At 53.9% G+C, this 24,291-nt stretch overlaps 1 protein-coding gene across 1 annotated transcript; it reads left to right on the top strand.

Moving 5' to 3' along the window:
* Positions 1 to 445: 445 nt before the first annotated feature.
* Positions 446 to 23,445, top strand: AIF1L (allograft inflammatory factor 1 like; the record flags this gene model as incomplete). Its single annotated transcript, XM_080709046.1, has 6 exons — positions 446 to 476; positions 554 to 615; positions 14,188 to 14,254; positions 17,363 to 17,404; positions 21,013 to 21,175; positions 23,358 to 23,445. 6 exons carry the CDS (start codon positions 446 to 448, stop codon positions 23,443 to 23,445), a joined length of 453 nt encoding a protein of 150 aa, XP_080565172.1.
* Between the last annotated feature and the right edge of the window lie 846 nt (positions 23,446 to 24,291).

Raw genomic sequence — 24,291 nt, 5'->3', positions numbered from 1 at the left:
ACCTTCCCAACTTTCCTGTTAACATGGGAATGAAGATCCTCCGTAGTAGAGTTGCGAGGAGGAGTGACCACGCTCCTGATGCCCCTGGGCGCCCAAGAAACGGGTTATTAACAAGCCTCTGAGTTCCAGCGTCCTTGGTGTCGGGGCACCACCGCGCCAGGGCCACAGTCCAGCCCGCGCTGGCCGCGCCCTCGGCGGGGATGCTCTCCGGCCCTGGCCGAGCGAGAGGGGACCAGCACAGGGGCGGCGGGCTGGTGTCCGGCATAAAGGCCCTTTGATGCCCGCGGCCGGGCGGGAAGCGGGAGGGCGGGCCGGGCGCAGGGGTGTGTCCGGCCAAGGCTCCCCGCCCTCTCCCGCCGCCACTCGCCCCGGAGCCGGCCAGGCGCCGTCCCTCGTCCCGGCCCGTCCCTCGCTGGCCGCCAGAGCCCGGAGCCCCGCGCCCACCATGTCGGTCGCGCTCGGCAACAGGTTCCAAGGTAGGCGCCGGCCACCTGCGCGGGGCGGACGGCGGGCGGGAGCCCGGCCCTCCCCGCCGCCTCTTTGTCTCCCGCAGGAGGGAAGGCGTTCGGCTTGCTCAAAGCCCGGCAGGAGAGGAGGCTGGCCGAGATCAACCGGGTAAGCCGCGCTCGCGGGTCCTCGGAGGGGCGGGGGCGCGCCGCCCACCCGCAGACCCCGCTCCGGGCCGGCGAGGTCCGGTGCACCGCGCACCAGCCTCGCTCCCGCCCCCCGGCCCCGCGCCCCCCGTGCCCCCCGTGCCTCCCCGGCCCGGCCCCGGCGCCTCGGACTCCAGGTAAGTCCGCTCCACCTCCCAGCCCCGGCCAGCCCAGTCTCGGGTTGCAGGCTGGGGAGGTGGGGTCGTCCAGGAGCGCCGTGCGGCCGGACCGCGCCCGCGAGCCCCTGGGCGCAGTGCAGGGCTGGGCACCAGGGGGGACCCCGGGCCAGCGCCGTCCAGCACAGAGCACGAGGGCTGGGTTCAGCTCAGACGCTGGCATTTCCCTGCGACCTCCTGCTCCCAGCGCAGAACTAACTCAGTGTGGCTCTTAGGTTTGCTGCCCGCCTGGCTCAGCCTCCCTAGGACTGAGATTGTCCACCCCGCCGCCACCACGGACAGGCAGCCTCCTCTGGCGTTTAGGGAAGGTGGTCTAGGGACTCGGGCTTTCCCTGCTGGTCCTGGTGTCTTTCTGCGAAGCAGTCCGTCCTTCCGGCGGTTAGCAGCCACACAATGGGTGCTCTATAAGTTTGCTTAATGGCGTGTCAACCCTAGGAGATATGGATTGGCTCAGGCAGGACAGCCAGGCACCTCGGGGACCTGGATCAGATCTGGCCTCTGTCTGTTCCGGCTCTGAGGCCTCCAGCCGGGGCCTCGCCTCGGGCGGGGTCGCTGTGAGGCTCAGAATGCAGGCAGGTAGTGGGGTGCTTATCCAGCGCGCCCCCCTCCGGAGGCACCCTGTGGAGAGTAGTAGTGTTATTTTCTGCCTCTTGCTAACTGGTGAAACATGCTGGGCATTCCCTAGGCCGACTCCTTTGGGCCACTGGACATCCTGGGGCTGAGCCCAGTTCAGAGTCCTGGGTGAGAGGCCGATGGGGTCAGCAGAGCCCTGGTAGAGGCTGTGGGAGGTGGATGCAGGGGTGGGGACCCTGTTGAAGTATTCCATCTTGCCAGAAACTTCTCTCTCTCCCCCTCTCCACCTCTCTCTCTCTCTCTTTCTCTCTCTCTCTCTCTCTCTCTCTCTCTCTCTCTCTCTCTCCTGGTACTGGGGATCAAACTGAGCCCAGAAACAGTCTACCTCTGAGCTACATCCCCAGCCCTATTTTAATTTTTATTTGGAAACAGGGCCTTGCTACGTTGCTGAGGCTGGCCTCAGTCCTGTGATCCTCCTGTCTCAGCCTCCTAAGTACTGGTATTACCACCGTGTCCAACCCTCTCCTTGGGTTTCCTGGACTGCCCATGGCTGTCCGCTAGAGGGTTCTGGACACCTTGGGGTCCCTCCAAGTGCTCACCTCCCCCTTCTCCAGCCTCTTGGTGCACCCTGCATCTCTGCTGAACGGTTGCCTGCACATTTGGCTGGGGCTCCAGGGTCCTGGCCTACGGGGCTCCCTCCTGTTCAGCCTCAGTCTTGGCTGCTCTTGCCCTCTGGACCGGAGCCTGCCATCCTGACCTCACACAGCCCCCTGGGCCGCTGGGTTGGGTGGCTGGGCTGGGTGGGTTCTGAGCTGGCTGAATCCACCCACAGCCAGCAGGACCTTGAGCCAGAGACAGCTGGCGTTGGGGCTTCGGTGACTAGCTGACCCGCCAGGAGAGCTGAGAGTGTGGGGCCTTTCCGGCCAACTCCGCTCTCGGGAGGTAGAGGTGGGACTAGGCACGGGGTTGTTTTGGCAAGAAGGTGAGCCGGGCGTGGTGGCGCCCGCTTGTAATCCCAGCATTTGAGAGGCTGAGACAGCAGGATCATGGTTCTCAGACAGCTTTAGCTACATAGTGAGGCCCTTTGCAACTCCGTGGACCCTGCTTTAAAAGAAAGAATAAAAAATAGGGCTGTGGGTATAGCTCGGAGGTAGAATGCCCCTGAGTTTCACCCCCAGTATCACAAAAAAGGAAAGGGGGGGTTGTGGCTATTGGGGGCTGATTGCGACAGCACAAGGACTGGAAAGTGGGTGGCCTAGAAGGGGCTGTGACCTGGCCACGTTGGGGTCCCCACGCCCAGACAGGGCAGGCGGCAGACCCAGGCCACACGGGAGCCAGCGGGCAGAGCTTGACGTCTCGTGCCCTGTCCCTGCCTGGTGCTGTGCCGAGAGCCACCAGTGAGCCCAGGTTGCAGTCTGGCTGTGGCGCAGGGTGCATTCTGGCCCCTAGAAGAAGGAAGCTTCCAGATTGAACTAGAAGCCTCTGCCGATTCTAACCCCACAGGTCAAGGTGGCCACACCTGGGTTTAGCGTGATAGCCAGGCCACCTGGCTCTGTGACCTTGGGCAGCACCTCTCTGAACTTCCATCGCAGAGAAGAGATAATAGTGGCTGCAGATTTCCCCCTGAGATAATCTATGTAAGGTGTGAAGGAGGGCTGGCCTAGCTGCTGTTTGTCTTCTTATGGGACCTCAAGGTACAGGGAGTGGAAAACTAGAATATGTCTGAAGTATTCACTGGCCCGGCCTGGCCTTCGCAGGAGCCATGATCCCTGCCCCCTCTGAAGCCCTTGAAACAGTCAGCGGAGATAAACAAGCCTGGGCTCACCCGGCCGTGGCAGCAGCAAAGAGTCTCTGGGGTAGAATATTCTAGAGGGAGCTGCCTTCCTTTGATCCACTGGAGTGTGGCTTCTGGGGACTGGGTTCAGCACTGCCCAGTGGCCCAGTTCAAGCAGGAAGGCAGCGGCGCGGGGTGTCATGGGCCTGCAGGGGTCGCGTGATCTGCCGCTTGCCTGGCTGCTTGGGCACCGCCGGAGACCCCGGGTTGCACGGCTGGAACCCAGGCTGTCCACGCAGTCTCTCTGGCTCCTGCTGTGGGCGCCCCCTCCCCACCCTGTGTTTGTGTGTGGGGGTGCTTGTGAAAATGTCAAGCTACTGAAGGGGGACCGGCGAGCGCCTCCCACTCCTCCACATAGCTGGCATTCCCCGCGCCCTGATGGCATGGTCAGTGACCCCAGGCCAGCCAGCCCCGGCCATATATGGCAACGGGAGGAATTTTTCCAGCTTCCCATAGGGACGGAGAGAAGCAGAGGGGCTGGGCGAGCTGCCCCTCAGTGGACCCGTGCCCCAGGCTGAGCAGGAGGAGCCAGGCAGGACGTGAGCCTGCCCGCTAGGGCCCGGAATCTTTTCTCCTCTCTTTTTGGTGGTACTGGGAATTGAACCCACAGGCATTCTACCTCTGAGTTATATCCCCAGATCGATTTTATTTCTTATTTGGAAACAGGGGTCTCACTAGGTTGCTGAGAGCCTCGCTAAATTCATGAGGCTGTCCTTGAGCCTGCGATCCTCCAGTCTCAGCCACCCAAGTACTAGTATTACAAAGGTGCACCACCACGCCAGGCTGGGTCCTGTCTTTTCTTTTTGGTGGTACTGGGCATCGAATCCAGGGCCATTCTACCTCTGAGCTACATCCTCGGCTTTTTTTATATTATTATTATTTTTTTTTTTTTTTGCGGTACTGAGAATAGAACTCTGACATTGTACCTCCAAGCTACATCCCCAGCCTTTTTTTTTTTTTTAGTCTTTTAAAATTTAATTTAATTTAATTTTTGTGGTACTGGGGATGGAATCCAGGGGCATTCTACCTCCAAGCTACACCCTTAGCCCTATTTTTTTATTCTTTTTTGTTGTGTGTGTGGGTCTGGAGATGGAACCCAGGGGCATTCGACCTCTGAGCTACACCCCCTGCCCTATTTTTTATTCTTTATTTTGAAATAGGGTCTCACTAAGTTGTGCAGGGCCTCACTAAATAGTGGAGGCTGTCTATGAACCACAATCCTCTGGTCTCAGCCTTCTTTCTAGGTGATGGGATTACAAGCGTGTGCCAACACACCCCGCTTTATTCTTTATTTTGAAACAAGGTCTCACTGAGTTGCAAAGGGTCTCGCTAAGTAGCTGAGGCTGTCCATGAACTGCGATCCTCCGGTCTCAGCCTCCCAAATGGTGGGGTTACAAGTGGGCGCCACCACTCCTGGCTATTATTTTCATTTTTATTTTTTATTAATTTATAAATTTTTATTAGTGCATTGTAGTCATACAAACTTGTAAATCTTGTTAAGTTTAGAGGCTGGCCTTGAGCCTGCCATCCTCCTGTCTAGCCTTCCAAGTACTAGGATTATAGGTGGGGTCCATTGTGCTTGGACTTTTTTTGTGTGTGTGGCACTAAGGATTGAACCCAGAGGCATTTTACCTTGAGCTATACCTCCAGCCTGGTTCTCACTTGGTTGATACAGCTGAGACCGTCCTTGAACCTGCATCAACCTCCCAAGTACTGGGATTACAAGCATGTGCTACCACGCCCGGCTGACCAGGATTTTATAAGTCAGTAATAGAAGTTTGTGGCCTGACACATGCATCATCTCTAAACATCCCTGTGGGGCAAGAATGATCATGACTCCTATTGTAGAGATGAGGAAACAGAGGCTGAGCCCCATGAAGACACTTGCCAGGAAGTGGGGGGACAGGACTTGAACCAGGTTGGCCAGACTCCTGACTCTGCCTGTCGCCTGCCCTGGCTCGTGTGCACCATGCGGCTGCAGCCCGGTGGTGACACAAACCTCTCTTATGTGGATAAGGATCTCTGGCGACCTCATCTTGATGTCCCAGCCCTCCAGGGTTGAATGAAGGGCGCTCAGAGTTCCTGGTCGCATGTAGGAGCCTACGAGTCATCTGTACTGAGCAGGGAGCCGGCAGGGCAGGCTGGGAATCACTGCCTGGTGGTGTTTATGTCCCCTGCCCCTCTGGGACCTAGGTGCCCTCTGAGACCTGACCTGGGTGACTATACAGGCCTGGCTTCTTTATTTTCTTGTGTACCTGGTGGAACTGCTCCGTTCCTGCCCAGGTGCGGGTGGCCAGTTGGCATCGCTGGGCACCCGTCTCTCTTGCTCTCCCTTAATATATTATAAGGAAGATGGCGATAAGCAGTCACGTGAGCCTCTGGGGATTCAGTGTCCCCGCAGGTGCGGCCAGTTGTGACCTCGCTGTGGCCAGGTCCCAGGCAGCTGCAGATGGAATTTCTGCGGGCTTTGCTTCATTTCTGGCCGCTGGCGTGTTTTTCTTCAGCTGCCCCATCTATTGGCAAGGACATGGTGTCCGGATGAGGTCCCCAAGCTGCCCTGGGGAATGTGAGCCCGCCGTCCTTGTGGGTGCACGTTACAGGCTCTTGCTACTAGCCAGGTGCCAGGCCGGGCATTTGTGGCCTGGCGCTGGCCCTTTAAGAGCCTCTGAGCTGCGTCAGAGGCCAGTGTGGGGTTCTGTGTCTTTGGGGTTCCTGCCCAGGGTGTCAGCTGCCAGCCCTTGGATGGCCTCCAGAATGGTGATATCCGCCCACCCTAAAATTCTGCTGCGTCTAATACATAAAGACATCTCCGGAGGGCCAGGAGCAAGGGCCCGGGAGAAGGTGCTGGAGGTACCAGCCCCAGAAGGGAGTTTAGCTAGGGAGCTGTGGGCAGCTGGCCGGGCCCCAGAGGCCCGGACACAGCCTCTTGTGGCCTGAGCAGGGCTCCTGGGTCGGAGGGAGGGCCCTCCCCGTGTGCATCAGCTGTTGTGGTGACCAAGCCGGGGGCAGTGCTACTGGGGGCGCTGTCCCCTGGGGCTGAGATGGGAGCCCAGGGGTAATGTGAAGCTTGCCCTGGCTCCCGGGAGGACTGTGGCAGGAGAGTTGCGGGTGGGTCCTTTCTCTACGCAAATTGGCTGAGTCTGGGTGATCAGGGTTATGCAAGAATGGTTTCTGACACATCCTAAGTGTGCTGGAATCCCGGCGCTGCCTATGCAGTGAGCCCGCTGAATCCTGACAGCCACTTGTGGGGAGGTCTCATTGCAGGACTCTGTCTGACGAAGGAGGAAACTGAGGCCCCGAGGGGTAAAGCAAGCTGTCCAGGGCTGCATAGCTACCAAGCCCTGGAGCTGGGATTGGAACCTGAACAGCCTGACTTGACTTAAGCCTGAACAGCCTTAATCCCTCCGCCCTGCATGTCTCTGGCTCCGAGTTTATGGGAGGCTCACCCCCACTGTGGCTTTAGGCAAGACCGTTCCCTTCAGGGGCCTCGGTTTCCCCAGCTGTTGAACAGGCGTGCAGCTGGATGCTCTGAGCAGTGCCGTCTGGGTTCTGTGGCTGGGTAGACATTTTATTTTTATTTTTATTTTTTTGTGGGTCGGGGGGCTGGAACTCATGGGCATTCGACCTCCAAACTACACCCCCTGTCCTATTTTTTATTCTTTTTTTTTTTTTTGCGGGTCTGAGGATGGAACCCAGGGGCATTCGACGTCTGAGCTACACCCCCTGCCCTATTTTTTATTCTTTATTTTGAAACAGGGTCTCACTGAGTTGCAAAGGGCCTCACTAAGTAGCTGAGACTGTCAGTGAACCGCAATCCCCCCGTCTCAGCCTCCCAAATGCTGGGATTACAAGCGTGAGCCACCACACCCAGCTTGCTTGCTTTCTTTCTTTCTTTCTTTCTTTCTTTCTTTCTTTCTTTCTTTCTTTTATTTTTGGTGGTACTGGGGATGGAGCCCTTCTACTTCCGGGCTACACTCCCAGACCTATTGTTTTTTATATTTTATTTGGAAACAGGGTCTCTTAAGCCAGAGAGGCTGGCTTCAATTCTCCTGTCTCCGCCTCCCAAGTGCGGGGATTATAAGCATGCACCACCATGCCCAGCTTTTTTTATTCTTTATTTTGAAACAGGGTCTCACTGAGTTGTGAAGGGCCTCACTAAGTAGCTGAGGCTGTCCGCGAACCGCGATCCTTCTGTCTCAGCCTTCTGAATGCTGGGGTTACAAGCGTGCCCACCACGCCCGGCATGTTTTTTTTTTTTTTCTTTTTTTTTTTTTTTTTGACTGGGTATTGAACCCAGGGTCATTCTACTGCCAAGCGACACCCTAGCCCTTTTTTTGGTTTTTTGTTTGTTTGAAAACCGGGTCTTTCTAGATTGTCGAGAGTCTCACTACATTGCTGAAGCTGTCCTTAAACCCACGATTGTCCCATCTCAGATTCCCAAGTACTGGGATTCCAGGCACAAGCCGCCATACCTGGCTGAAGCTTTATCATCTTACACGAGTTGAGAAACCTCTCTGAGCTTCCATTGGTGCATCCGTCAATGGGGAAACCCAGAAAGTCGAGAGGAGTCTCAACCAGCTGAAACCAGGAGTCAGCGTCTCTCTTTCCTAATCTGCCTAATAACTGATGGGGGTTATTGTATGGATAGAACTACTAAAAAATAATAATAAATACTAACAATTCTTTTTTTTTTTGGTACTGAAGATCAAAACCAGGGACAGTCTACCTCCAAGCCATACCCTTAGCTCTACTTTATTATTATTATAATAATAATTATTATTATTAATTATTATTATTTTGGTGGTACTGGGCATGGAAACCAGGGGCTTTTCTACCTCTGGGATATACTCCCACACCTATCTTATATTTTATTTGGAAACAGGGTCTCACTAAGTTGCTGAGAGCCTCACTCAGTAGCTGAGGCTGGCTTCGAACCTGTGTGATCCTCCTGTTTCAGCCTCCCAAGCTCTGGGATTACAAGCGTGCGTCACCATGCCTGGTGTTTATTTTTATTTTGAAACAGGGTCTCACTGGATTGGTGAAAGTGTCCCTCTGTGCTGAGCCTGCCCCTGTCTCAGCCTCCCAAGTACTGGAATTATAGGGGTGAGCCACGCATCTGGCTACTCAGTTATTTAGTATTACTAAGTACCAGGTCCTATATTAAGTATTTTACATGCATTTATTTGCATAGTGTAATCTCTAGGAAGATCCTATCTAGAAGATAGATAGGATCTTTTTGTTCTTCCTTAGCTAACAGACAAGTGAAGTCATTTTCACACAGCTCCTAAGTGGATTCAAACCAGGCATTCTGCCGGGCGTGGTGGCGCACGCTTGTAATCCCAGCACATTCGGGAGACTGAGACTGGAAGATTGCGGTTCGTGGACAGCCTCAGCTACTTAGTGAGGCTCTCTGCAACTCAGTGAGACCCGGTTTCAAAATAAAAGAATAAAAAATAGGGCAGGGGGTGTAGCTCGGAGGTAGAATGCCCCTGTGTTCCATCCCCAGACCCGCAAAAAAACCAAAACACCAAAAAACAAAAACAGGCATTCTGGCTCTAGGCTGCCCTATCTTTTTATTGTTTTGCTTTACTTCCAAATATCTGGGGTGGGGTGGCTTTATCTCCTCTCCCTGTGGGAGATGAGGTCCCCCCTCCCCTCCAGGCTGTGCCCGCGGCTGAACAGGGATGAGGAGGGGGGCTGTCTGGAGGGAAGACTGTGGGCTGCGGTGAGCAGGAGCCAAGAACCCGAAGCCCAAGGTGGGGTGGGAGCCGCTGCCTGGCCGCCTCTGCAGGCACAGCTGCCCTCGCCCGGCCGGGAGGGCTGCTCCCCACGCAGGAGCCGCTCAGCTGCTCCTGCCGCCCGTCACTCTGTGGCTCCGGCAAGGCCATCGGTACCGCTTCCCCGCGTGGGAAGGTGCGAGTCCATTCCCGAGTCCCCTGCGGCCTCGCACACGACGCCTGTTGTTGTCGTGTTGTTGGATCTGGGGGTCGAACCCAGAGGTATTTTACCTCCAGAGGACACCCTAGCCCTTTTAATTTTTTGTATTTTATTATTTTTGGTCCTGGGGATTGAACCCAGGGGCATTCTACCTCTGAGCTACAACCCCGAACTATTTTTCTCTTTCTTTCTTTCTTTCTTTCTTTCTTTCTTTCTTTCTTTCTTTCTTTCCTTTCTTCTCCCTCCCTCTCTTTCTATTTTATTCATTTATTTATTTTGTGGTACTAGGGATGAAATCCAGGGGGCCTTTTACCTCTGGGCTACACACACAGAACTAGTTTTTATAAGTTGCCGAGAGCCTCACTCAGTAGCCGAGGCCGGCTTTGAACCTGTGCGATCCTCCCGTCTCAGCCTCCCAAGCGCGGGGATGACAAGGGTGCGCCTCCACGCCCGGCTCTTTCTTCCTTTTTCTTTCTTTCTTTCTTTCTTTTTTTTTTTTTTTTGCAGTACTGGGAATTAAACCCAGAGGTATTCTACTGCCTAGCTACACCCCCAGCCCTATTTTTATTCCTTATTTTGAAACAAGGTCTCACTAAGTTGTAGAAGGAAGACTGGCTGTGAACCTGCAATCCTCCTGTCTCAGCCTCCCAAGTGTTGGGATTACTAGCACGTGCCACCACGCCGGGCTGCAATTTTTTTTGAAACAGGGTCTTGCTAGGTTTGCTGAGACTCTCACTACTTGCTGAGGCTATCCTCGAACTTTCAATCCTCCTGTCTCAGCCTCCCAAGTACTGGATTACAGGCATGCACCACCATGCCTGGCTACTTTTTTTTTGGTGGTACTGGGGGTGGAATCCAGAGGCCTTCTACCTCTGGGCTACACTCCCAGACCTATTTTATATTTTTATTTGGGAACAGGGTGTCACTAAGTAGCTGAGAGCCTCACTCAGTAGCTGAGGCCGGCTTCGAACCTGGGCGATCCTCCCGTCTCAGACTCCCAAGCGCGGGGATTACAAGCGTGCGCCACCACGCCCGGCTGTGGCTACTTATTTTTATTTCAAAACTATATTTCTCTAAGAACCTGAGGCTGTCCTCAACCTGTGATCTTTCTGTCTCAGCCTCCCAAGTACTGGGACTTAAAGGCATGGGCCACCCTGCCCAGCCATACGCATACATTTTTGCAAAGCTGTTTGACCAGTTTAAGGAACTGAGGAGGAAGTAACCCTGGTTGAAAGGCAGGCTTCTCTATTGGAATATTCAACAGATGTTTAGTGAGTGCCTGCTTTGTGCTGGGCATTGCTGAGCACTGGGCATCGGGGCGGGTCAGAAGACCGGGACCTGTGGCTGGGGACCTGCCTTCTCCAGGCTCCTGCCCGCTTCCCCAGCTGTGTGCAGGCAGGGAGCCCAAGCAGCACCCAGCAGAGCGCATTCCCAGCTTGGCCACTTGCTAGCTAAGCAGCGTTGCATAAGTTACTTATCTTCTCTGAACCTCAATTTGTTCACTCATCCTGGAAATATTTATGAAGCACCTGGTATGTAAAACCTTTATACTAGCAGGAGAGACGATGGACAATAACCATCCTAAGCCCTGTCAGTGGAGACTGTGTTAGGAGGTGACTTGTCCTGTGGGACGAAAGGGAGCAGAGCGGGGCGAGGTGGTTCAGAAGTGGGGATGGAACCCGGCGTGGTGGCACACGCCTGCGACCCTAGGACTTGGGATCAGGAGGACCGCGGGTTCGCGGCCAGCCTCAGCTACTTAGTGAGGCCCTGTTCCAAAAAGGAAACCAGTCAGGTGTGGTGGTACATGCTTGTAATCCCAGCATTTGGGAGGCTGAAACAGGAAAATCACGGTTCGCAGACAGCCTCGGCTACTTAGGGAGGCCCTCTGCAACTCAGTGAGACCCAGTTGCAAATTAAAGAATAAAAAATAGGGCAGGGGGTGTAGCTCAGAGGTAGAATGTCTCTGGGTTCCATCCCTAGACCCACTAAATAAATAAATAAATAAATAAAAATAGCCGGGCGTGGTGGCGCACGCTCGGGAGGCAGAGACAGGAGGATCGCGCAGGTTCGAAGCCCGCCGCACGCGCTGGCTTAGGAGACCCTGTTTCCAACAAAAATGTAAAAATAGGTCTGGGAGTGTAGCCCGGAGGTAGAAGGGCTTCTAAGAACCCCAGTACCACCAAAAATTAAAAATAAAAAATAAAAAATAAATAATAAAATAAAAATAAGGCTGGAGATGTAGCTCAGAGGTAGAGTGCCTCTGGGTTCCATCCCCTGTACCGAAAAAAAAAAAAAAAAAATCTGAGAGGTGAAATACATCTCTAGTCGGTGAAATACTCCAGTCCACAGGCAGCAGGGGAGGCTTGGGGCTGGTTTGTAACCTGTGGCCTGTGCCCTCCTGCAGCCGGGCGGGCGGGGCAGCCCCAGGGCCTGCTGGGTCTGCCTGGCTTGCCCACAACCTCCCTGGGCCTCACCACCCAGCCGGGCTGCTCCTCCCGTGATCCCGCAGGCCGCCACTGCCACTGGCTCTGGAAGGCCTTCCCTTCCTCCCAGCTCTTCTCCCCGCTCCCCCACCCCATCCTCACCCAAAGCCAGACAATTGACTCTTGTTTGCGACCGAAGGCAAATCAGGCGCCTCCTGGGGTCCTGGATCGCTTCTGGGTCCAGCGAGAGACAGATGAAGTCAGCAGGCGGGAGACATGGGGCGCGGCTCTGTCACACAGGGAGGCTCGCTTTTTATTTTGCCAAGTAAAGACTTCTTAGACAATCGCCAGTGCCTGCTGCCACGAGTTCAGAAAGAGTTCACCATCTCTGAACTGCAAGCTGGAATCGCTCGGCTCGATCGCACAGGGGAGCCCGGTGTCCAGGAGCCTCTGAGGAGGGATCCCGAGGGACCAGAATCCTGCCCCAGCCCAGAGCCCATCCGGGCATTCTACCAGGGAGCCACATCCTCACCCCTTTTTACTCTTTGAGACAGGGTCTTGCTAATCGGCTGAGTCTGGCCTCAAATCTGTGCTCCTCCTACCTCAGCCTCCAGGGGCTCTGGGTGCACAGGCTTGTGCCACTCTGTTGACCCTATTTTTTTAAATTATTTTATTTTTTTCGGGTCTGGGGATGGAACCCCGGGGACATTCGACCTCCGAGCTACACCCCGGACCCTATTTTTTATTCTTTATTTTGAAACAGGGTCTCATTGAGTTGCAGAGGGCCTCACTAAGTAGCTGAGGCTGTCCGTGAACTGTGATCCTCCAGTTTCAGCCTCCTGAATGCTGGGATTACAAGCGTGCGCCACCACGCCCGGCTGTTGACCCTATTTTATACTGCAGCCTCTGTATTTTTTTTGTTTTTATACCGGAGATTGAACCCAGGGACATTCTACCTTCAAGATACATCCCCTAACCCTATTTTACTTGTGTGTGTGTGTGTGTGTGTGTGTGTGTGTGTGTGTGTGTGTGTTACTGGGGGTTGAACCCAGGGGCATTCAACCTCAGCTCCACCCCCAGCCCTATTTTGTTATTCTTTATTTTGAAACGGTCTCACTGAGTTGCAAAGGGCCTCACTAAGTAGCTGAGGCTGTCTGCGAACCGTGATCCTCCTGTCTCAGCCTCCCAAGCACCCTGGCTTTTATTTTTATTTTGAAACAGAGTCTTGCTTGGTTGATGAGAGTCTCACTACTTGCTGAGGTTGTCCACAAACCTGCGATCCTCCTGTCTCAGCCTCCCAAGTGCTGGGATTGTAGGCATGGACCACCACGCCCAGTATCAGCTGGGAGGATTATTGAGATTAGTATAACATAGTGCTGACCGTAGTCAGAAGTTTACCAAAAGTGGTGTGGGGGGAGTCAGACCTTCTGCAACCCAGGCAGGAGCGACCGCCCAGTGAGTTTCTGCTACCGTTGAGGGTGCTGAGCGGGGGGGGGGGGGGGGGGGAGAAACTGAGCCACAGAGAGGCCAATTTGAGCCCCATATGATCACCCCCGAGTGTCGGATATCAAGCCCCTCATTCTCCTGGTGCACTGCACCCACGGAGGGGCAGGTGCCCAAGGAGGGAGGGGGGCACTGTTGTGGTCGTTTCGTGCTAGTAAGTGGGGGTCTGAGGTCTGGAGTCACTGAGGTTTTTGCTATCTCCTGTGTGTTTAGGGCTTACAACAGACCAGAAAGGTAGTGAGGTGTGGTGGTGCACATCTGGAATTCCAGTACTTGGGAGGCTGAGACGGGAGGATTCCAGGTCAGAACCAGTCTCTGCAACTAAGCAAAACCCTCAACAACTTAGTGAGACCCTGTTTCAAAATAAAAAATAAGCCGGGCGTGGTGGCGCACGCTTGTAATCCCCGCGCTCGGGAGGCTGAGACAGGAGGATCGCACAGGTTCGAAGCCAGCCTCAGCTACTTAAGTGAGGCTCTCAGCAACTTAGTGAGACCCTGTTTCCAAATAAAGTATAAAATAGGTGTAGGAGTGTAGCCCGGAGGTAGAAAGCCTCTGGGTTCCACCCCCAGTACCACCAAAAATAAATAAATAAATAAATAAATAAATAAATAAATAAATAAAATAGGGTGGGGGTGGAATGCCCCTGGGTTCAACCTCCAGTACCAGAAGAAAATAAAAAGTAGCTACCTGGCTCTCCTCACTTGGCGGACAGGGCAGTAGAGATCCTAGGAACAGCTGATTTGCACTGGATCACACACCTAAGAAGCGAGTGATGGAACCAGGCAGCTGGTCTTTAGAGCCAACGGCTTCAGGGGTCCTGGAGCCGGGGTCCCTGGGGGCTGGCCCAGCTCCTCATCAAAGGTGTTTAGCTTTATAACAGATCCTCCAACACCCTCCCCAAGCTCCTGAGGAGGCGTCCCATACCCCCAGGGTGGACTGTGTAGACAGATTTACCTGCCAGGGTCAGCAGGAAGCCAGGACAACCCCTTCCTGGCCATTCCTGGAGGCCCAGGAGGGGAGGTGGCCGGGCACGGGAACTGCATGCCTGACTTCTGCCCCGGCTCAGCTCGGTGCTCTCGCCGTTATAGGAGTTCCTCTGTGACCAGAAGTATAATGATGAAGAGGACCTCCCGGAAAAGCTGGCGGCCTTCAAAGGTGAGCTGCAGCTGGCTGCCCCCATAGCCCAGGGGAGCCAGGCTGGCCCCGCAGCCCCGGCGTGTGGTACTTGCAAGCTCTGCAGGGCTGGGCTGCAGCGTTTCATCCAGAATGCCCTCTCCTGAGCAGGCTCCGAGATGGGGGAGCCCCTGGAGGTAGGGGCAAGCCCCTCTCCGTCTCCCCGCCTGCAGGCCCTGCCCCTTTTTCCCCCAGCTGTCCAGCAGGGCTCAGGTTGGCTCCTGTCCGCTCCTGCCCAGGCCCTGCTCGCTCCCGGGGCCCCAGCACACAATCCTCCCTTTGTGAGCCAGTCCTTGACTCCCTCTCCGTGGTGGAGGTCTCAGGAGCCCCTGCGGAGAATGGACATTTGTGTCGCAGCAGTGGGGCAGGGGGGCAGGGTTTCTGCCCATTGAATCCCGGCAGCACGGGATGAAAAGAAAACAGGGCCCAGGAGCCCGCGTGGGGAGAGGGACAGCATAAAGGTCCCTCTGTTCGGGGCTCTGGATCTCGATTCCCAGCCAGCGGCTCGAAAGGCGAGGAGCTGTGCATACACGGAGCGGGGCAGACCCATCTCCCTGCCCCAGGGATGCACACGGGGCGCCAGGGCTCTGGACTCCCCGGAGGAGCCGTGGCCAGTATCCGGGAGGTCACACTCCCACCCCAAGTGTTTGCAATGGGGACGCCCTGCCTGTTCCAGGGCTGAGAGCCTGTCAGTTGGACTTCAGTTCACCGAGTGCAGACAGGACATAGATGGCTAATAATATTAATTACAAGCTGGGCACGGTGGCGCATACTTGTAATCCCAGCACTTGGGAGGCTGACACAGGAGGATCGCAGGTTCGCGGCCAGCCTCAGCTACTTAGTGAGGCCCTCTGCAACTCAGCGAGACCCCGTTTCGAAAAATAAAAAGACTAAAAAATAGGGCTGGAATATAGCTCAGAGGTAAAATGCTCCTGGGTTCCATCCCCAGTAAAAAGACTAAAAAATAGGGCTGGAATAAAGCTCAGAGGTAAAATGCTGGGTTCCATCCCCAGTACTGAAAAAAAAAAAAGGTAAAAAGAGGGCTGGAGTAAAAATTATCTCAGAGACAGGATGCCCGTGGGCTCAACCCCTAGCATCAAAAAATAATATTATTGCCGGGCGTGGTGGCGCACGCTTGTAATCCCCGCGCATGGGAGGCGGAGACAGGAGGATCGCGCAGGTTCGAAGCCAGCCACGCGCGCTGGCTTAGGAGACCCTGTTTCCAAAAATGAAAAATGTAAAAATAGGTCTGGGAGTGTAGCCCGGAGGTAGAAGGGCTTCCAGGAACCCTAGTACCACCAAAAAAAAAAAAATAAATAATAATAATAATAATAATAATATTATTATTAACAGCCACCATGACGAGCTCCCCAAATCACTTCAGTCTGCTAGGGGGGTGAAGAAACCCAAGCTCCAGAGATGGGGTCATTGCCCGGGAGTCACACAGCTCGCCTGTGGCTGAGCTGGGACTTGAACCCTTGAACTCTGTCAGTCCAGCTCCAAAGCCCCTGCTCGGAGCAGGGTGCTATGATGCTTTTTACATTAAGAATGAAGAAAAATAGTCAGGCGTGGTGGTGCGTGCCTTTGACCCCAGTTCTTGGGAGTCTGAAACAGGAGTCTCAAAGGTTTGAGGCCAATATTAGCAATTTAGCAAGACTTGTAGCAATTTAGGAAGACCCTGTTTCAAAATTAGAATATTTAAAAAAAAATCCAGGCATGGTGGTGCACGCTTGTAATCCCAGCATTTAGGACTTGTAATCCCAGCATTTGGAAGGTTGAGATAGGAGGATCACAGTTCACGGCCAACCTCAGCTACTTAGGCCCTTTGCAACTCCATGAGGCCCTGTTTCAAAATAGAGCTAAAAAATAGGGCTGAGGGTGTAGCTGAGAGGTAGAATGTCCCTGGTTTTCATCTCCAGTACCGCAAAAAAAAAAAAAAAAAGATAAAAAGATTTTAAAAAAGGGGCCATGGGTATACCTGAGCTAACATTCCAGGCAGTAGAGCAGGTGGGGAGGGGGTGGGAACCAGGAGGCCAGTGTGTGGGCAGGTGGAGGGGCTGGGGGTGCTCACAGTCCATCAGGAGGACCCCAGGCTCTGGGATGCAGAAGAGACCACAGGGCCCGCTCTGCTGAGCCAGGGGTGACCTGCCCAAGCCCACAAGGTTAGTTGACATAAGGCCCTATCAGAAGACACCAGGCTCATCTCTGTCACCCTCCCTCTCTGCTGGTTTTCTGGACTCTTTGATCAAGGTATTTTAAAATTCAGAGTCTGCGGGTGAGGTTGGGGGGCAGGGTCTGTGGGGGCCTGGGGATTGTGCCACTGGGAGCTGGAGAAAGCCCACCGCCTCTCTCTTCCTGATACTAGGAATTGAACCTAGTCGCATTCTACCTCTGAGCCATACCCCTAGCCCTATTTTACTTTATTTCATTTCATTTCATGGTACTGGGGATTGAACCCAGAGGCATTCTATTTTCGAGCTACATCCCCAGCCCTATTTTATTTTTATTTTAAAACAGGGTCTCACTAGGTTGATGAGTCTTACTACTTGCTGAGGCTGTCCTCGAACCTGTGATCCTCCCATCTCAGCCTCCCAAGTCCTGGGATTACAGGTGTGCACCACCATGCTCGGCTCATGGCTTTTCTCTTGGTTTGAGAACCCAGGGATCCCACACTTGACTGCCCATCAATGTCATCAGACACACTCCTGAAACACCCCAATGCCTGTCCGCACCCACTCTTCCCCAACCCCGGGATCCCCAGGTCTCCAGGGCCAGGAATCTACTGGCCCCAGTTTTGTTTCTGCCGACTCAGATGCAGCCAGCTGCCCTTGGTTGGGGACCCCGGGAGGAAGCGGCTGCCTTCTCAGGACTAGGGTCAGAGTGGCCCCTGCCCCCTTCTGCTCTTGTGCACCTATGGGGGTGGCGCAGGCAGGAGGAGCTTCCTGCAGAGACCATGGCTGAGCTGAAGGCACACGTGACTGAGGGAGGGGCCAGGGCCTGGCCCTGGAGGTATTCTCCAGGCAGTCGCTGGGCCCTGCTGGGAGGGATGCTGCTCCCAGGCTAAGCCCAGGTTTTGCTTGTGATTTCCAGAGAAATACATGGAGTTTGATCTGAACAATGAAGGCGAGATTGGTGAGTGGGCCCTTGATGGCTTGGGCAGGAGGGATGGGATGCGGGGGGCCCACTGATGCACCTGTGTGGGTGACTGGAGACTAGGACCCATGCCCTGCCTAGGGCTGTCTGGAAAGGCTTTGGACTCCTGGACCTGGGGGCTGGTGTTGCCTTTGTCCCCAGCCTGCTTTACCACTGTCCGGTGTCCTACAGTTGCCAAGAAGCTTTACGTACATTGATGCTTCCCTCCTCCTACAGACCCTATCCATCTTGCTGTCTGAGCCCTGGGGTGCCAGACCTAGCCGGTGGCACTTGTGTTCTGGTAGGAGACCTGCAAAGCTACCACGTGGTCAGGGCTGGGTTTTGTTTTGTTTTGGAACTAAGGGTTGAGCTCGGGGTATTCTACCTCTAAGCTGTACCCCCGGCCCCCTTCGCATTTCTGTTTTGAAATTGGGGTTCCCTAAGTTGCCGACGGTCTTGCTAAGCAGCTGAGGCTGGCCTTGAACCTGAGACTCTTCTGTCTCAGCCTTGCAAGTATTGGGATTATAGATGTGCACCACCACACTTGGCTAAGCCGTGTGTGTGTGTGTGTGTGTGTGTGTGTGTGTGTGTGTGTGTGTGTGTGTTGCTGGGGATTGAACTTAAGGGCATTTTACCTCAGAGCTACACCTCCAGCCCAATTATTTATTTATTTATTTATTTATTGGTGGTACTGGGGGTGTAACCCAGAGGCTTTCTACCTCCGGGCTATACTCCCAGACCATTTTATATTTGGAAACAGGGCCTCACTAAGTAGCTGAGGCTGGCTTCGAACCTGCGATCCTCCTGCGTCAGCCTCCCAAGTCCTGGAATTACAAGCGTGCGCCTCCACGCTCGGCTTTATTTTTGTTTTGAAGCAGGTTCTTGCTAGGTTGCTGAGAGTCCCACTAAGTTGAGGAGGCTGATCCCGACCTCAGTCCTCCTGTCTCAGCTTCCCAAGTGCTGGGATGACAGGTGCGAGCCACCATGAACACACTGGGCTGCTTTTAACACCTCATTTCACAAATGAGGAGACAAAGGCTCAGAAAGGTAAGAGGACTCGCCTGAGCACTGGTAGCTGAGGGACAGGCCCAGGGCCCAGGCCTTGGCTTCTGAACAGGTTTATCTGCCTCCCAGTCATGGCTGCCTGATATTCCTTTATAGGAATGGATTCACTAATTAATTTGGTTAATACCTGAGTCCTGATCATTCAGATGACTTACAATTTTAACCATTATTATTATTTGACTGATTGATTGATTGATTGATTGATGGTACTGGAGATGGAACCCAGGGGCATTCTACCTCTGAGCGACACCCCTAGCCTTATTTTTTATTAATTATTTTGAAACAGGGTCTCACTAAGTTGTGGAGGGCCTCACTAAGTAGTTGAGGCCAGTGATCCTCCTGTCTCTGCCTCCCAAGTGCTTGGAGTACAAGTGTGTGCTACCTGGCTCAGTTCTTTTCGTTTTTTGTTTTGGTGGTACTGGGGGTGGAACCCAGAGGCTTTCTACCTCCAGGCTATACTCCCAGACCCATTTTATATTTTATTTGGAAACAGGGTCTCACTAAGTCACCTGCCTCAGTTTTAACCATTATTACTTTATTTTATTTTGCAAGTCTGGGAATGGAACCCAGGGGGCATTCGGCCTCCGAGCTACACCCCCTGCCCTATTTTTTATTCTTTATTTTGAGAGAGGGTCTTTCATTAAGTTGCAGAGGGCCTCACTAAGTAGCTGAGGCTGTCCGCGAACCGCTATCCTCCAGTCTCAGCCTCCCAAATGCTAGGTTTACAAGCATGTGCCACCACGCCAGGCTTGGCTATTTCTTTTTTGTTCATTTTTCTTTGTTTTGGGTACTAGGGTTTGATTCCAGGGGCAATATACCTCCAAGCTAGCCCTTTTTATTTATTTTATTTTTATTTTTATTTTTTGTGGGTGTGGGGATGGAGCCCAGGAACATTCGACCTCCGAGCTACACCCCCACCCTATTTTTTATTCTTTATTTTGAAACAGGATCTCACTAAGTTGCAGAAGGCCTCACTAAGTAGCTGAGGTTGTCTACGAACCATGATCCTCTGGTCTCAGCCTCCCGAATGCTGGGATTACAATTGTGAACCACCATGCCTGGCTTTATTTTTTTTTTTTATTCATTTATTTATTTTGCAGGTCTGGGGATAGAACCCAGGGGCATTTGACCACTGAGCTACACCCCCTGCCCTATTTTTTATTTATTCTGAAACAGTCTCACTAAGTTGCAGAGGGCCTCATTAAGTAGCCGAGGCTGTCCGCGAACCGTGATCCTCCAGTCTCAGCCTCCCAAATGCTGGGATTATAAGCGTGCGCCACCATACCCAGTGGCTGGTCATTTCTTTAGAGTAAATCTCACAAGTAAGACATTTTGGGTCAAAGCCTTCTGAAGCATCCAGCCAAAATGCCTTCCAGAAAGTTCTTGCCCATTTCCAGTCTGGTGAGCCGTGTGCAGGAGGGAGCCCTTTTGCTCTTTGCCCGGCAGCTGCCCGGCTCCCTGGAAGGCCCTGGACAAACTGGCACCTTTGGGACTGGCAGCCGTCCTGCCTGCCCTGCTCCTTGGGTGAGATCTGGCCTCCCTCTGCTCAGGGCCCCAGCGATGCCCAGCCCCTCTCCCCAGCCTAGCCCATCCATTGTTCACAGCAAAACAATGCCAAGGAAATTGCCTCAGATCTTGGTGGGAGCAGGGAGGTCAGAGGAGCGGCCCTGGGGGGTGTGGGGTAGTGACTTTTTGGTGCCTCCCTTGTTTTTCTTGAATTCTGTTCTTTGGTTGCTTTTCCTGCTCCAAGGGTATTTTTGACTTTCTCTCCCTTGCAGCTGAGGCGGAACCCTAGGACAGCAGGATGGGAGTAGCAAGGGGGGCAATTAGTCCCCAGACACACTGGACCCAAGAGATTGACTTTTGGTGCTGGGGTCAGGCCCACTCCCCGGTCCCGCCCCCAGGGCAGTAGCTGTCTGGGGAGCAGGGGAGCGGACGCTTCAGCTAACCGCAGGGGACAGCAGAGGAAATGATGACAACGGTGCGCCCTTGTGTGGCTCCATTATTGAGCACCTGCTCTGAGCCAGTGCTTGGCACACATTAGGCCTTTGAGTGATCCCAGCGAGCTCTTCTACCACGGAGGGGAGCAGGGCTCAGAGGGCTCCAGAAGATCGCCCAGGTCCCACAACCAAAAATGGTGGAGTTCAGCCGGGCGCGGTGGCGCACGCTTGTCATCCCAGCATCTGGGAGGCTGAGACAGGAGGATCGTGGTTTGCAGCCAGCCTCAGCTACTTAGTGAGGCGCTTTGCAACTCAGTGAGACCCTGTTTCAAAATAAAGACTAAAAAACAGGGCTGGGGTGTAGCTCGGAGGTAGAAGGCCCCTGGGTTCCATCCCCAGTAATGAAAAGAAAAAATAAATGGTGGAGTGCTATTGCCACCCAGGTCTGCAACCACCAGCCCATATGGCCTCTGGAGAGAGCCGGGTGCGTGTGGCGAGCTCGTCTCCGCAGGTGTGGGGTGCAGCCGTGGATTGGTTCATTCCCACGCTCGCCTGGCCTCCACGGCCGGGCTACACCGAAGGGATCTGCTCTCCCCGCTGCAGACCTGATGTCTTTGAAGAGGATGATGGAAAAGCTTGGCGTCCCCAAGACCCACCTGGAGATGAAGAAGATGATCTCGGAGGTGACAGGCGGCGGCAGCGACACCATCTCCTACCGAGACTTCGTGAACATGATGCTGGGGAAACGATCGGCCGTCCTCAAGCTGTGAGTACCTCCTCCGCTCCCGCGGGGCCTCTGGAGGCAAAGTCCCTCTGCGGGGAGAGGCCCCGGCTCGGGCGAGGGCCTGGATTTTCCTGATCCTTCTTTCCCTGGTTGTGAAATGGTCCCGGTCACACGTCCGTCACAGGGGAGTAACCCTGAGGTGGAACATCAGTAGAACCAGAGCCGGCGGCTGGCCGCAGCAAGGTGTAATGACGGTACATCTACGGTCAACACTTCCTAGGTGTCTGTTTTCTTCCCTAGTAAAGCAACTCTATTACCCCATGGGGTTGTTGTGAGCATCAAATAAAGTTGAGAATCAGCTCTCCGGGGCGGTTGAGTTCAAATCCTAACGCTGTCACTCGCTACCCGAATGACCCGAGGCTGGGTACCTTGGGTCCGCGAGCCCTGTTTCTTCATCTATAAAATGGGGATGAGAACACATCTCCTGGGGGATGTTGGTGACAGGACGTGGGATTTTAGGCCAGTGCCTGCATCTAACATACGGGAGCCGAGCCTGCTCGTCGAGGTCCTTGGACAAACTCCCTGAAGTCTTGTCATTTGTCACAGCTAAAAAAGACACACACTTGGCTTCCGTGAAAGGGGATTTACTTCATTAAAGTACAAAGGGAAGCTGGGTGTGGTGGTGCACTCCTGTAATCCCAGTACTTTGGAGGCCCAGACGGGAGGGTGGCAGATTCGAGGACAGACTCAGCAAATAGTGAGATTCTCATCAACTTCGTGAGACCCTGTTTCCAAGTAAGAAATAAAATAGAAGTTGGGCGTGGTGGCGCACGCTTGTCATCCCAGCACTCGGGAGGCTGAGACCTGGAGGATCGCGGTTCGCGGACAGCCTCAGCTACTTAGTGAGGCCCTCTGCAACTCAGTGAGACCCGGTTTCAAAAGAAAGAATAAAAATAAAAAAATAGGGCAGGGGGTGTAGCTTGGAGGTCGAATGCCCCTGGGTTCCATCCCCAGACCCGCAAAAAAAAAAAAAAAAAAAAAAAAGAAATAAAATAGAGGTGGGGGTATAGTTTGGAGATAGAATGCCCCTTGTTTAATACCCAGAACCACAAATAATAAGTACATAAATAAATAAATAAATAAATAAATAAATAAATAAATGGAAACCACCTGTTCATTTCATGAAGGAGTTAGCTGAGGGCCAGAGCTTTTTATATTCCTGCTTCCAGACAGAAACGCTGATGATCAGAGAGGCTGTGTGTCTAGTTTGGGTCACCCAGCTGGGATCCGTAGGGCTGGCATCCAAACCCAGGCAGTTGCCGGGCGTTGTGCCAGGCGTTGCACACCTGTAATCCCCGCGCTTGGGAGGCTGAGACAGGAGGATCGCGCGGGTTCGAAGCCAGCCTCAGCTACTGAGTGAGGCTCTCAGCAACTTAGTGAGACCCTGTTTCCAAATAAAGTAGAAAATAGGTCTGGGAGTATAGCCCGGAGGTAGAAAAGTCCCTGGGTTCCACTCGCAATACCGCCGAAATAAATAAATAAATAAATAAATAATCCAGGCTGTTTCCCCTCAGGGATTCCATTCTGTACCTCTACCCTAGGCTGGACTTGGGGTGCAGTGGGTACTTTTTGAAGATCTGAGGGGTCTGGAGCAGAGCCACGGGCCAGCCTTGCTCAACGTTCCCCAGGTAGCGAGGCTGGGAGAAGGCATATGCGTGGCCCGGAGCATCAGCCCTGTTTGCACCTTGGACTGCCTTTTTGGTTCAGGGGCCACGTCAGGACTTTGAGACTCTGTTTTCTCCTCTGTAAAATGGGGCCTGGCAGCTGGGCGTGGTGGCACACACTTGTAATCCCAGTACTTGGGAGGCTGAGACAGGAGGATCACAGGTTCGTGGCCAGCCTTGGCTACTTAATGAGGCCCTCCGTAACTTAGACCCTTTTTCAAAATAAAGAATAAAAAGTAGGGCTGGGAGTGTCGCCCGGAGGTGGAAAGCCCCTGGGTTCCATCCCAAGCACCACTATATATATATAATAAAAACAGGGCCATAAACCCCTTCCATATAGCCACCAGCATGGGCTTTCACAAAGATCCCCCAGAGGACTTATCTGGGGGCATTCTGTTGGGGACCCCACAGACAGAAGGCTGGGAAGACCTCTCTGGCTGAGGGCAAGGGGTCCTAATCCCAATGTTTGCTTTTTTTTCTTTTCTCCATCTGCTAACCAGAGTCATGATGTTCGAAGGAAAAGCCAAGGACAGCAGCCCCAAGCCAGTCGGGCCCCCTCCAGAGAGAGACATTGCCAGCCTGCCCTGAGGACCCGCCTGGCGCCCTGCCCACCCGCTCTCCTCCCTCGACTCCCCATCTTCCTGACTCCTCGCGACTTGTCCTGTTTGTTTGGTCATTATGGGTTGGTTGGTTGGTTTCCTCTGTCTCTTTATAAAGCACAAACGATCTGCCTTAAAAGGGGTTCTGGACCAGGGAATCCGGAGCCTGGAGTCCCCGCCCCTCTCTTCTCCGTCCCTTCTCTCCTCCCTCCTCCCTGTACACAAGGGCTGGCAATAAACCAAAAATCCAAGAGGGCAGGAGGCCAGAAGCCCGTGTCCCCCACTCTTGGGGACAGTACTCTCCATCCTTCCGGAACACGTCTTAAGTTCAGGCTTGCAGGGCTGGCCCTGCTGAGGACCCCAGCCCATCCTCAGAAGATGCTGGCGCAAGGCGTTGGGCCTCCTTAGGCTTCCTTGGACAGCTCCAAGTTTCCAGTGCCCACCACCAGCAGACCCCCCCAGCCCACGCCCCCGGCTACTTACCCTCAATGATGTCGCAGAGGCAGGAGGGACGGAGCTAGGCATTTGAGCCCTTCAGGAAGGAACCCTCCGGCCTCGCTTTCTGGCTGAATCTTGACTCCGTGGGATGGTGCGGCGGGTGCCAGCATTTATGAGCACCTGCTCCAAGCGTCCAGTCTCCCCACTTTGACCTGGCATGCGCTGTGCCCACTGTCTCTCATGGTCATTTCTCTCTAAATTGCACAAAACCTTCAGCCTGGGGGTGGATTGAGATCACCTGTGACCTTCTTTTTAATGGACTCACGGGATTTTAGAGCTCTGATCCACCCCGTGGGTTAGCTGGACCGGTCTTCTCATTTCACTGTGGGGGCCCGCT

Source organism: Muscardinus avellanarius (assembly GCF_963383645.1).
Source record: "Muscardinus avellanarius genome assembly, chromosome: 13".
NCBI lineage: Eukaryota > Metazoa > Chordata > Mammalia > Rodentia > Gliridae > Muscardinus > Muscardinus avellanarius.
Note: the sequence above shows the minus strand (reverse complement) of the source record. Positions and strands in the feature narration are given on the sequence as shown.